Source organism: Apostichopus japonicus, chromosome 11 (assembly GCF_037975245.1).
Source record: "Apostichopus japonicus isolate 1M-3 chromosome 11, ASM3797524v1, whole genome shotgun sequence".
NCBI lineage: Eukaryota > Metazoa > Echinodermata > Holothuroidea > Aspidochirotida > Stichopodidae > Apostichopus > Apostichopus japonicus.
The window spans coordinates 17,789,424-17,803,269 of NC_092571.1; the positions used below are offsets into that span (position 1 = coordinate 17,789,424).

The following is a 13,846-nucleotide window of genomic DNA, read 5'->3' on the forward strand; positions in this document are numbered from 1 at the left end:
CTTTAAATTCAGCAAGTTTTTGTGGCTATTCTCATCCCACAAAGGGTTTTTAACTAGCTGTTTATTCGTTCACCTGTAACCAATGCGTAATATTATGACCAGCTAATTTTTCCAAATCGATTTTGTCAGAGGTTCATCATAACATATGTACTATACGCAGTATGAGAAAAATAGTTTAAAAAATGAAACGAAATGTGTGAAGTTAGTTTGTATAGTGGCGTCAAATTAAACGTTACCTCTTTAGACAGTGGTTATCTCCATTCCGCATCGTATTGGAGGTCACAACAAAACTAGCTCTTTCAAGCATTGTTGAAGGTGTGAGGTTAAGAATCTACCGGTTTTATTTGGCAGGATCTCAAAAACGCCTGAATGAATCTTGACAGTCTAAGAACAAGTACATAACCTCAGGAGATACTAAATAGGGTACAAGTTTAAGACAAAACCTGCTGAGTTGGGAGTGAATCTTCGTTTACATAATGAAACTGTCATAAATGTTCTGGTTTTATGTTCGGTTGTTGTTTAAAACTATAGGCTACGTACCTTGAAAGGATTAATTCCATCAAAAGAGAAGGGGCAAAAATGAAGGAATTATACAATTTATTCTTCTGGATTGTGGTATTATTCTCATGTTGCTGCGTTACATTTGCACAAGGTAAGTGGAATATCTTTAACGATTGTCTCTTGAAAAAAAAGTTGAAACACTTTAAAGAAGCGGCAAACTTCTTATCACAATCTGTATCTCTTATTCTGCTAACGAACCACTCAACTCAAAGAGGCAAGAAGAAAACTCTTGTCCTGTTGGACTCGAGACTGTTAAAAGTTAACTATATAGTCAGGAGCTGTCATTTACTCAATGTGTCAGACTATAGGCATATAGTGGACATTGAATACAGAGGACTGAATCTTAAGTTTGCTCATATAAGATTAATCATAAGTTTGCTGATATGTTTTAATAAAACAAAATAGAAATATACCAGGCTGGCAGTATTACTATTATTAAAGACAACAAATAGGCATGCAGTATCATGTAGGCCGTGTGATATTGCATCTTACAAAACTCAATTGCAAACACAATATTTAGTTAAGAAACTTAACAAAATAATGAACAAAAAGCAGCAAAATACCAGGTAATTTAGTATTTCTTTGATGTCATCTTGAGATGTGATCAAGTTGGTTAGCCCAGCCTATCTATGGAGTAGCCTTCGACGTACAATCGATATCACTGTGTACATTAATTAAGCTATGTAGGCTAATTAAGCTATAAGCATATTAAGCTATATTGTCAACCATAAGCATCTTTTCCACAGAACGGTGTTATCTCTGTTAGTTTCAACAACACACGTCACTAAGACTATACCGTATTCTGACAAAACTACGACACAGCAGTGAGTCCTAGACCCTCCCCTTAACAGGGGCGAATGAAGCTCTGTTACGTTTTAATAACGCCATTCAATCTTTCCAGAATTTGGGGTTTTCAGCTCCCCCATCCCTTCCCCACACTGTCGGCTGTCGCTTAATGACCACAGAATGTGGCCGCAGTCACCAACTTACAATGTGTCCTACAAATGAGCAAAGAGCAAAGAGCACAAAATAGTTGGAATGTTTTATACCTGTAAGTGTTCACGGAGTCCACTAGACATTGGGGACATAAAATTGACCTTAGGGTCACCATGTATCTGTGTCACATGACGAAACCTGGTACTGTGTACCTCTAACCTTCCGATAGTTGGCATTTGCATACCCCAGAATAGACGTCAAATATTGCATTTCTAATGCATATTTAGACTACAGCTTAGGTGTATATAAGTATAGCTCTGAACGCATTTTAGTCCCAGTAGATACTTTATATAAGTGTTGTAAAAATGGGGAGGGGGTGTGTCCATCCGTGGTAACAGCCGAATGCAAAACATATCCGAACATACTGAATTAAACCTTTATTCCCCACATGTGCCTGTCATGTAGTCGGTAGGGTACATGATTATTACTGCCTATGCGGTATATCTTTACCGAGAAATGAAAAAAATGAAATGAGTGTGAAGTATTGTTAATATACAAACTATGATTCATGAAGTGTCTCACATATTTTATGGAAGGTGCGAATTTTCACGAGAGTGCAAGGGCGTCATAGTATAAGCATATAGGCCTATATATATACATATACCGCTGCGTCACAGTTGTCAATCAAATGCGTTGCTTTCATAAAAACATTGAATGAATGTTAAACGCTGACTATATACAGCTTGAAGGTAGAAACTTACTCCAGGTTGATACAGTGAGCGCTCTATGGTCCGACAAATGTCTGTCCAAAGGAAGAAGGATCCACGGTGTGGTGTGGATGTATACCCCACCCCCTTTATACACCGACAAAACATTAAAGTGGTTATTAGCACATGATCTTACATCTATAGTTATAGACCTAACTTATCATGCATAAATATTCGTCCGAATGCACAGTTCCACGTCTAAAAGTGTACAATTTTCTGACTCGGCGGTTTCCAGAGACCATTAGGTGGGAGTAAGGCATCAACGACAACAAAGCCACTCTCCCCTGTTTAAAACTGCACGACCCGCCCCCCCGGGCCCCGCCCCCCCATTCTAAAATGATATCGACAATAATAATTAGCTATACAAATATACTATTTTCATCATAACAACTTCGGTATTAATTTTCGGATACTTGCGTACCCACCCCATAACTTTTAAATAGAAATATGGCTGACTGCGAGAATATATACCACATATAGTCATCGATACAAATAACTTGGGTGTTTACTTCTTTTCAAATTTGTTGTATTTAGGTCATATCATTTGTAATACCGCCCCACTATTGATAACAGTGTCTTATATGTGTCAAAAATCAATCTTCCACACCATCAAGTACGGTACTGTACGTATATATAGTATAGACCGTTTACCTGATGTGTCAGTATCATAGAAATTGATAAATTTCTATGGTCAGTATACATCACTACATCGATCCATTGGATATACATGCCACGTGGTAATTATAATATATAGTAACATGGATATTTCATAGTAAACAGAATTATATCGGTTATATTCTAAGCTATATGGTATATGAACAGGTGACTGATTTTGATGTACTTCGTCCAAGCGACCACTCCCACTTGGTAATTAACCTGTTCTACTTTTGATTCCGATCATTATTTCACGATAAAATGCATTGGTTTACATATATACAAATCTGATCTGGCAAATCATGGTTCATTATTTAAAAATACGGCCTACATAACACCTCCATCCCTCACCCCTGGCACCCCTCCGCAACACAACAGTAGTAGACCAGGCCTAGTGACGATTGGGTGGGATGGGGGGGGGGGGTCTCCATTGATTGTCTAATACTTGGCCAGTGAAAAATGTTGGTTGGAGCAATGAGTCCGAGTGTCTAATTATTGAAATATTGCGGACCGGCCCGGGATCGATTTTTGTTCGTGGACAGTATTAAAATAAGTTTTCGGGCAACATTGGATCGAACGGCCTATTGAGAACACCTGGTGTAGATTGAGAGAGAAATGGAGAGAGTGTGTGTGTTGTTGTTGAGAAAAATTTCACTATATGGGGCCTATAATATGAAATCATTTTCAGAGCTTCTAGTCAATTTTATAAGACTATTGAAGAACACCATCTGTATAAACCGAAAGATACAATGTAACAACGAAAAGAAATCCGAAGCAGGCCTATACGTGTCATTCTTATGTTCAACTTTCCAATTGAAAAAGAAAGCCTTATAAAATAAAGTATGCTTCTCATAAACCGCACACAACAAGAACAAATGACCAGCGTGAGTGGTGATGCTCAGTGGATAGGAAGCTTCCAAAAAGTGTGGGGGGGGGGCAACATCAGTGGGGCACTTTCTCATTCCACAACCACCACTCGTTATGCTTAAACCGATACACACCGGCCATTTCACTTAAACATATATGATGTGTTAGTATGCTATCAATGCTATTTATTGATAATGTTTATTGTTAACCGTGTTACAAAAGATGCCATTTTAGAAATAGAATGAACAGACTAAAAATAAATTATTAAAATAAAATATTAAAATAAACAAAGGCTTAAGATATCCAAAAGACAGTTCTTCATCAAAGGGCACATTTTATTTGCCGGTAGGTCACATTTGCTATTTTGGAAAAGTGCCCCCCGGCCCCCCCCCCCCCGGTGATGTTACATATATTTGGACAGACTCACTATCGCTACCTGTTTTTCCAGGGCACCCATATTCTACGTACCTGGAAAAGGTTGCAGTGCATATTTCTAATGAATGGCGTTTGGTCAGACATGCGTACTTGTCACACAACAGCTGCTTTCAATTATCACATGTCGTCTGCTCAGAATGGGAAAGTAGTTCGAATGCATGCAACTGGGACCCGTGAGTGAGAAATAAGAAGTTAAAACCACTTCAATGGCATTTGTTTCCTTTTAAGACAGTTTACCATGTCTTTGACTTCATGCATGAGACAGAACGAACGCATCGTAGTGCTGCTGTTTTCGTGCACTATGTAAATACGTTTACTTTGAAAATGTGATAACTTGGCTGCCAAAATAGGAAAGTAGGAACGACCATCTGTGTGCTAGGCCTAGGCTAATTTACTTTATGGACCACTGTCACATAACACTAACAACAGTAGCACACCGGGCTGGCAGGAAGTCTAAAACATGTCATAAGAAACATTAAAACTACAACTTTGCGGTACCTATAAGTTAAAGACCGTTCGTATTTTGATAATAGGCTGGAGAGAAAAGATGGTACATTAACACAGTAACTTAGTAAGGCGAGGAATGCATCGAAGTTCTAACTAAACTAGTTAAGGCCTAGGTCCTACTTCAGCGTAGGCCTGCCTATTGACTTAGCCTACATCTAATTCACACTGACATGTTCTCCCAACGCTTGCTAGGCCTGCGCAGTATGTACTGTGTGTCATACTTTGGTAGGAACTGTGGTCAAGATGTATAGCTTTCCTCTTCAAAGTAGATATCAAAGACTCAACTAGCCCCAGTGGGAATACAATCCAACTCTACGACTGGATGTTATTTTATGTTGGCCGCATGGTGTTACAGTAGGATGACTTTTGTACACAAAAACAGTGATTGCAATTCTAGAGGGACCCTAAGTGCATCATTGATAAACATTGAAGATAAAGCAAAGCCAGCCTTGTTGGCTGTCCATGTGTTGAATAACAAATTTTGCTGCTGTTCTTATAAAATCATGAATGAATTTTACCTTTTTAACTCAGCAATGGAGATAGTATCAAGGCAGAAGTTACTTATACATGAATATTATTTATAGGCTCTGCCTTATATACCTTTGGTAAATCTCAGAAGTTGTTATATATAGTCTTTCAGTTATTTGTGTGAAAATGACTCATATTTGTTACAACAGTTTGCTCTGTTATTTCATTAAAAGACAAATATTACCTCAGTGTATGCATGATCCTCGTGATTCTCTCTGCTATTGTGACAATCAAATTGATTCATAATTACACTAAATTTGGTCAGTTTCCACATTTGTTAACTTAGAATTATGCCAAGTAGCAAATTTTGTTTGTGTACTAAACATACATACCACTCTTTCTTGACCTACAATCCTATCCCTTTCTCAGTATAGCTTACCACTGGAAACCTAATAACTATGTTAACATTTTTTATCTTAATGTTTCAATTTTTTCCCCTCCCATGGCAGTTTGTGAATTTGACCCATGTCCATCTGGAGAAAGGTGTTTTGAAAGAACTGCTTTAGGAGCAGCGCCTTATGCGTGCGAGTGTGCACCCCCTGGGGGCATAGGATTTGATTGCCTCAATACCCTTATCCGTGAGTATCTAGAATATATATACCAAACAGAGGTATCCATTTTGAGTATACATGTACTAACAGATGATAATAATTTTGTAATTATAATTTATCATTGAAAGCTATCATTTATATTTGTCCATTCTTTTCTAGATCAGGCTGCTGAACGTGAAAGACAGATATATACAACCCAGGGAGGCTATATATTTAAGAAAGAAAAACAAATTATTAATGGAAGAACTGTACTGAAATAGGTCTTTTTACTTCTATCCAAGATCAAAAACCTGTTGGTCGTCTATGCTGACTACATTCAGTTCACCAAAAGGAATTCTAAACAGCTATCTCAGAGTTTCATCAGTCATTGTAATAAATCTGCAATTCTCATGACCGGCTTGCTTCAAGATGCTAAACATGCCTTATTTGGCCTTGCGAGGAAAAGTCAAGTTTGACTCAAACTAATCATTCTCTGTGAGGGAAAATTAATGTATTATAGGTTTCTAACTTTCATAATTCAAATTATTACTGTTGTGATGGAATTCCTGACATTATGGGTCAGTCATTTGCTTAATTATTCAATATCCACTGATTTGTTTGAAATCTTCCATCATCAACTTGCCTTTTTTTAAATTTTTTAAATTTTTAATGTTATACTCAAAAGCAATATGTTATAATATATCATTCTTTAATGGCTCAAGTGTCTATATTTAATTAAGTTTGGCTTACTTATTGTTGATATTTTTGGACCATATTTCTCACCCTTGTCTTTTGTTTTTGCTTTGTCCAGCTTATACGGAGTTATTCACTTGCTATGGAAGGCAATGTACAAGTGCTTCATTCTCTACTCCAAATTTTCCAAGTGCCTACCCGACCAATTACAGAGCGGTCTACCTCATTTTTGTTCCGGGAGGAGAAGAGATTACCTTCCAACTTGGATTTCCTTACGATATCGGACCCGGAGACTTCCTTTACGTCGGTAGAGGCTTGGACTTCACCGGAACCGATTTGCTGCGTCCTAGCATCTCGGGAGAATTTTACCGGTTTGGCACTGGGGATGGCACTTTCGTTCCCTTCACCCTGCTGGGGGATGCATTCTGGATGTATTTTGTATCCGATACGACTAACACTGAGTTGGCTGAAGGGTTTGGAATCGTTTGGACGGTTAGAATGGGTAAGTTCTCAGACCAAAATAACCGTTCTGAACAAGGGTAAAACCTAAAGTTGAATAACTAAACCACAGAAAGGATACAAGTTTACTCTTCATTTGTATTACCAAGTTTTATTTAACCAAATATTAAAATATTTTCTCAGTAGTCACTTTCCCACCCCACTAAGTATGTGGACAGAGCTGACTGTTGTTGTTAATATGAACTGTCCTGACTTTCAGCTTTTTGACACACTGTCAATGCATTGCAATCGTTTTTTGCCATCCAGCTACTATAAGATACTACAAGGTCATGTACAAATCAAAATGGCAACTGTTAGCTTTAATGGCAAGCTTTGATTGATAAAACTCACCTCATGTTTCAAGATGGAGTTGAACTACTGTACTTTTAGTTAGATAGGGATGATCCAACATGTGGGCTTCCCACCAGAATCAACCACCAGAATCAACCACCAGAATCAACCACCAGAATCACTCAAGTTAAGAGTGCAACATACTACAGCTAGAGCATTGTGGAGTGTTGTAGTCGATATGTGCTTGCGATCTGAAGATAAACTGGTTTGAGTTCTGGCTGCATCATTCTAAGCAGGAATATATCCTGTGTGTGTTGTCAAGTCGTGTGAGAAAAAGGTGACCTTGATAAAATATACTATAAATACCTTCAACTTTCACCTTTATATTTAAGTGTAAGAAATCTATAAAGTCTTCCAAGCAGGTGAAAACTAATTGTTCATTTACCTCAAGAGTAGATCACAATAACATTTCCTGTAATACCTTCCTGAATACCTTCCTGCTTTCTTACCGGTGTTGAAGCAATGAGGCTTAGCAATCATAGTAAGGTGGGTTTTTCATCCAAGAGCATTCCACGTTTTCCCATCTGAAATGACTTTCTAAGTTGAAAAGATTCCAAATTTGAGTTAAACTGTTGAATTGGAAGCCACCCGATATTTAAGTTGTAATCCTTGTGGGCTTCTCCCACATTTTTGGATGCTTAAGGGTCTTAAAAAAACTGCTGATTATTTATTATAATTATTTCTCTTGTCTTTTAGTCACCACTCAGGGTCCAGAAATATTGAACTGTCCGGCAGATCTGGCAATTACTGGTCCTGCTAATCTTAATCAAGTGACAGTCACATGGATCCCACCAACATCGTCAGACTCAACAGCTGTGGCGTCTTCCAACAGATCACCCGGTGATCTATTTGATGTCCCCTCAGAAACCACAGTGATGTACACATTCACAACTGCAGGAGGCGAATCTACCTGCAGCTTTCTTATAGTGATTCGTAAGTGGAAAATGGTGAACTTTTTGAAGTTATAATACTTCATCTTTGCACTTAATCAGAAAATGAGTTGAATAATCTGTGCCATTTTGTAACCAAATGTTTACACTTCACAAAAATTGGTAGCTTATGTAAAAGTGGATGAAGATTTTCAACCAGCATGGATTGAGAGATAGAGATGATGTGTGGGTGGGGGGGGGGGGGAATAGGGGTTTGGGTTGAGTTGGGGTGGCACAGTTCATTAGTGAAATCTCTTTTCTAATTTTTGTGCAATGAAATGAGTGTTACCAACAAATTTATTAAATTTGAAAAGTTATGACATAAACTTTCTTGCACTCTTGAGTTCAGATCAGTAGCTCTTGATTACTCCAATGTTCATAAGAGATGCGAAAGCTGAAGATAAACCAGCCTCATAGATGGAAAAAAATGTCCTGTCACTAATTGATTCAAGTAGAAAATTGCTTGTTTTTCTTAAACCAGTAGTTACCGTGAGAAATGCCTTTTCTTTTGGGTAAGATCACAAAACTCTCAAATCTTTCTTCTTTTGTTTTATCACAGGTGATCCCAATGCTGATGCACCTCCTGTAGTGAGCAACTGCCCGACGCCCATCAACACAGTTGCTGATGATGCCTTTAGTGGTGCTCTGGTGGACTGGAGGGCACCTGATGTCACTGATGACTCTGCAGGGATGTTGACTATTTCTCAGTCCCATACTCCCCCTGAGTTTTTTGCCATCGGTGACCATTCGGTGACGTATACCTTCACTGACTCAGCCGGGAACACTGCAACTTGCAATTTCATGGTCACTGTTTCAGGTTGGTGGCACAACAGTTTCATAGCAACCATTCAACTTAGTCGTCAAAGGCACCCCGAAAAGTTTTCAAACCCATTTCGATTCATGATTAACATGACTGATTGATTTTGACTAATATTGTAACCATGCATGGTTATTTAATTAAATGAATCCATGCAATATACATTGAAAAAGTAGCATTGATTAAACAAACTAAAAAATAAAAATATACAAAAGAAAATAAGAGCGTACCAAAGAAAATGTTGGCTAAAGCGCAAGTCCATTTAATATTCAAATAATATTGAAAAAATAAAAATAAAACAATGATTGAAACAATTTGTTACCAAAATTGGACCTGGAGATGATATGTGAGGCCTCGTCCTTCAGTCTTGTCCGAATTGGCCGATACGTTGATCATAAGGTTGGGTTGGGTTTCTTTTTATATTTGGTTGTATGTTACTTTACAAAAATTTTCGAGATAGTTGTTGCTCTTATCCTATAGATGTCACTGCACCATCCTTCACGCGATGCCCCTCCGCCATCAGTGTAACAACTGCATCGACGGAAGGCATGACTGTCACATGGCAGCCACCGACCGCCACCGACAACTCTGCACAAGTAACTGTGACGAGTATGTTTGACTCGGGGGATTTCTTCGATTTGGGTGTTACCACAGTTACTTACAGAGCCATCGACAGCAGTGGCAATGCAGCGACTTGCGAGTTCACCGTCACTGTTAGTAAGTGTGTGAAGTCTTTTAGATATATTAAGTGATTTTATGAATCCAGCCATTGTAATTGAATTTCATACATCAAACATTTACATTATGACCTCAACTAGTCTTGTTCAAACTGAAGAAATCTTTCAAGTAGCCATTCCAGAGGATCATGAATGGAAATGTGAAAAAAATGTTGTTGCTTTTTTTCAAGTTTATTTGTAATTGGCTGGTAACTTTTCTGTTGTTCTTTCAATTTATACATTGAAAATATACCCATATTAAGGTTTATACAAATCTGTTAGAGTACCAGTCAAAACTAGCAGGATTTCTGTTAACTTTCATCCAGCTGTACTTTAGTAACGAGCCAACCCAATCCGATGCCAGTATTATGACTTGACCAAACTACTTCAACATGCATTGAAAATATTAAGAACAACCCTTATCTGCTCCTGAAATTTGTAAAAGAGATTACAAAGAAAGTTTGTGACAATATAGGTGTGAGATAGATTGAAGCTTATCAAGTTTACATAATTTCTGACAAGATTTGCTGGAAACAAAATTTTTTACAGTCCTACCCTGATTCTTGCTTTAATTGATTGATTTTTAAAATTATTTCTCAAGTAACTTGTTTCAAAGTCCTTCATTAAGATGCAGTTTACAAATTCTCTCACGAGTTTGCTGTCTAAATTTAAATTTGTAATAATAATTTGGAAGGTCACGATTAGTATACTAACTTTGGAAGCGGCTACTGATACCCATCTTTTAATATCAGCAGATAGAAAGCAAAAAGCCATTTTCATCTCATTTTAAATAGGCGGTGCAAACCAGCCAACAGATATAGCAGTGTCGGGTTGCCCTGGCGACATCACAGAGACAGCTGTGAATGGTGAGGCTTTCATGTTTGTAACTTGGACACCACCTACCGGTGTGGACCTGATTACTGGTCAGAATGTGGTCCCCACAAGTTCTGTTCAGCCCAACTCATTCTTCAGAGTCGGAACGGAAACCGTCGTCAGATACACTTTCTTGAGTAGCAGTGGCCAATCAGAAATATGCTCCTTCAGGATAATGGTAGTTGGTAAGTTTTTTGACTGACAATGTACCCACAATGCATCACATCACATCGCATCCTTTCCCTCCCCCCCCCCCCCCTGCAACTTGTGTTGATAGTCTTCTCACCCTGGTTAGGCTTATGGTAATGTAATTATGAATGAATATGCATATTTAATTTTATAAGTTTTAAATTTGAATAATTTGAATAATACATTATGTTACTGCATTCACATGAGCAGGTTGAGATATATAGTTTAGGATAGGAGTAGACGCTAAGCAAAGCAGATGTGTTCTCCTCATCGAGTGTTGAGTTGTGTTATAGTTAGGCCCAACTAAGGACACAACAGAGATGTGCCTGCTAATCTAAATATCTATGGTTGTATAGGAAGTATAAAGCATACAGAGGAATATTGAATATGAAAACATTCACAGACACACCAAGTATTATTCTTTCCTTTGAATGAAGTAGCTGAAGAGTATGAAATCCTTTTCAGCTATTGACACAAGTCAGCCAGCATCACAGCATATGCATCTCAGTCTAGCCGATTACACTTCTAATTGAAAGTAGATGAAGCGGTGGCTGCAAGTGATGAAATTAAAGCTCACCGTATTCGAGAATTGGAAATCTTGTTTACTAAATTGTTGTTGTTTTTTGGGGGGTTGGAGGGGGGGTGGACAGGATGATTTCTATGAATGGTACTGATGTAAAAAGAAAGGAAAACAAAATAAATGAAAACCTTCTGATATTCCGAACAGTTTTGAACAATGAGTCGTCAGGTTCCAATGTCACATACAAAACCTTTGTTGGATTCTGTGCTATATAAGACTAGTTATTATTATTATTATTTTAATTATAAGATCAAACATCAAAGTTGATTTCATTGTGTACTTTTATCAATTGGGACACATTTCAAAGTGGTTGTTGCAAGATATAACATAAAATAATTACAAACTTGGTTAAAGAAGAATTATAGTGTTTGTACTGTAGTGAAGACAAGTGACTATCAGGGAAGTGATCTAGTCTTTATTAATAATGGAGGACTATTGTCATAGTCAAGTTAAGTTTGGTATTTGACAGAAGGTAACAAAAGCAATTTCAATCCTGTGTTGCTCTGTGGTTATACTGTAGGACTATAACAGAATATTTTTGGTCACATTTTCAGAATATTAAAAATAGTTACAGTATACTTGACTTGCACTGAGACACATATTATGTCATCATAAATTATGTGCTTAAGTCGTAATTCTGTTCATTGATTACAATCTACTTGTGAATTTCTTGTAACCTCCCCCCTCCCCCCCAAGAAAAAAGAAGAAGAAGAAAAGACAAAGAAAAAGAAAAAAGAAACAAAATTTGACCTTAATGCAATCAAAATTGTATACTTGTTGGGTCTATGACAATATCAACATTTTATTCAAAACTTTGAAATAACATAACACATTTCCTTTCTTCAAAAGTTGATGTTCCTTGCAATGTCATTTATTTTTTCTTTTAATCTTTATTTCTAAGCTGGTGGAGTAGATGATTTGAGAGTTGTGGGATGTAGTAACGACATCGTCGAGATTGCCCCACAAGGGTTCAACTTTGTGACTGTGGCTTGGACGGTACCATCAGCAGTTGACCAGTTTAATAACATCCTAACGGGGCAAAGTGCAACAGAGCCGGGAAATTATTTTGAAGTCGGTACAACGACTAGAATCACCTACAACTTTATGGATAATTTTGGCAACACAGCAGTCTGTTCCTTTCTGGTCACAGTACAATGTACGTATTTTATGGAGCCTCTAATTTACATTTATTTCATATGTATGTGGCATCTTGAAAGAGCATTGCAAAAGCAAATCATCATTCTGGTTTAGCTATCTCGATTAATGTAAGATAAAGGGTCAATTATAAAGGAAAAAGGTAATGGAATTTGTAGGAACACAGTATGGTTGACAATTTCGTACGGTGAAAAGTCATGCTTACATAGAACATTGACAACAGATGAAAAGAGAAATTAAAGACCAGCTCTCGGAGCGACTCAGGAGTGTCACCGTACTGAGATTTCTAGCCACACCATTGTGGGAACGTCTATTCTTAACATGCCCAACAGGAATTAAGTATAGGATTGCCCAGGGCTGGACATAACATTAGTCCTAATGCAAGGATTACAGGCTTAGGCTGACCATGGTAATCAATGGAACAGTTTGTATACTGTAAAGTGGATGTAGTGGGAGAAAACATGTTCTATATAAAAAAAATTAAAAAAAGAGTACACAGTATTGTACACTCTGTACCATTAGTACTAAGTAAGAAATTATGACAGTCTTTCAGCAATTGGTTAGCTTTTTTGCTTTGCACGCCATTTTAATTGCATCATTGCTCACGTAGTCCTGAAGGGGTCAATTCCAGTCACACTATGCTTTGTGCACTAACAGTAGGGAAAAATTCCAAACCATTGTGAAGGCAACGCATATTGTAAGTGTGGTATTTACACACGTCATGCTTCAATTGCACAGAGGTTACAGTGAGAATATAGTATTGAAGCTTTGTCTATTACAGACACAGGATATTTGTACTTTTCTCTATGTAGTGCTTTGAAGTGTGACTAACGACAAAGTTGTCTGAAAGTAAGCGTAAGTAATTTGTAAACTAGAAAAAATTATGAATATTCATGTATGATATTTTGCATGATCAAAGCAGACTGTAACTACAGTTTTACATTTGATATGAGATTATTCAAGTAGCTTGACAAGTGTTGTCATAATTTAAATACAGAGAACAAGCATGTAATGAATATATAATGAATATGTAAGAAAGGGCACATGTTTATTAATGACATGTAACTAATATAAAATAAATACCATATTATGAATATTTTATGTAAGGCATATAATGAATATATAGTTACTAACTTACTAGCATGTGGCTAGCATAGCATAAAATTAAACAGGTGCTGTGCCCAAGTGGATAAAGGGGGTAGCATTTGTAGCAATAGTAAGGCATAGCAAATGGGAGGTTCCGGGTTTGATACCCGGCCG

General features: G+C 37.4%; 1 protein-coding gene across 5 annotated transcripts in view; it reads left to right on the plus strand.

Annotated features, from left to right (window-relative positions):
• The first annotated feature begins 345 nt into the window (after positions 1-345).
• The window catches only part of LOC139975817 (uncharacterized), a 109,187-nt gene continuing 95,686 nt past the window's right edge, over positions 346-13,846 (plus strand). For 3 of the 5 annotated variants that reach the window (XM_071984013.1, XM_071984014.1, XM_071984016.1), the window contains exons 1-8: positions 4,327-4,393; positions 5,705-5,833; positions 6,597-6,980; positions 8,024-8,260; positions 8,816-9,073; positions 9,554-9,790; positions 10,584-10,847; positions 12,333-12,587. In XM_071984013.1, coding sequence (XP_071840114.1) covers positions 4,342-4,393; positions 5,705-5,833; positions 6,597-6,980; positions 8,024-8,260; positions 8,816-9,073; positions 9,554-9,790; positions 10,584-10,847; positions 12,333-12,587 — 1,816 coding nt within the window. In that variant the 5' untranslated portion in view covers positions 4,327-4,341. Of the gene's footprint in view, positions 653-4,326; positions 4,394-4,517; positions 4,524-5,704; positions 5,834-6,596; positions 6,981-8,023; positions 8,261-8,815; positions 9,074-9,553; positions 9,791-10,583; positions 10,848-12,332; positions 12,588-13,846 lie in introns of those variants that run through there. The other 2 variants (XM_071984015.1, XM_071984017.1) reach the window with 2 other exon arrangements.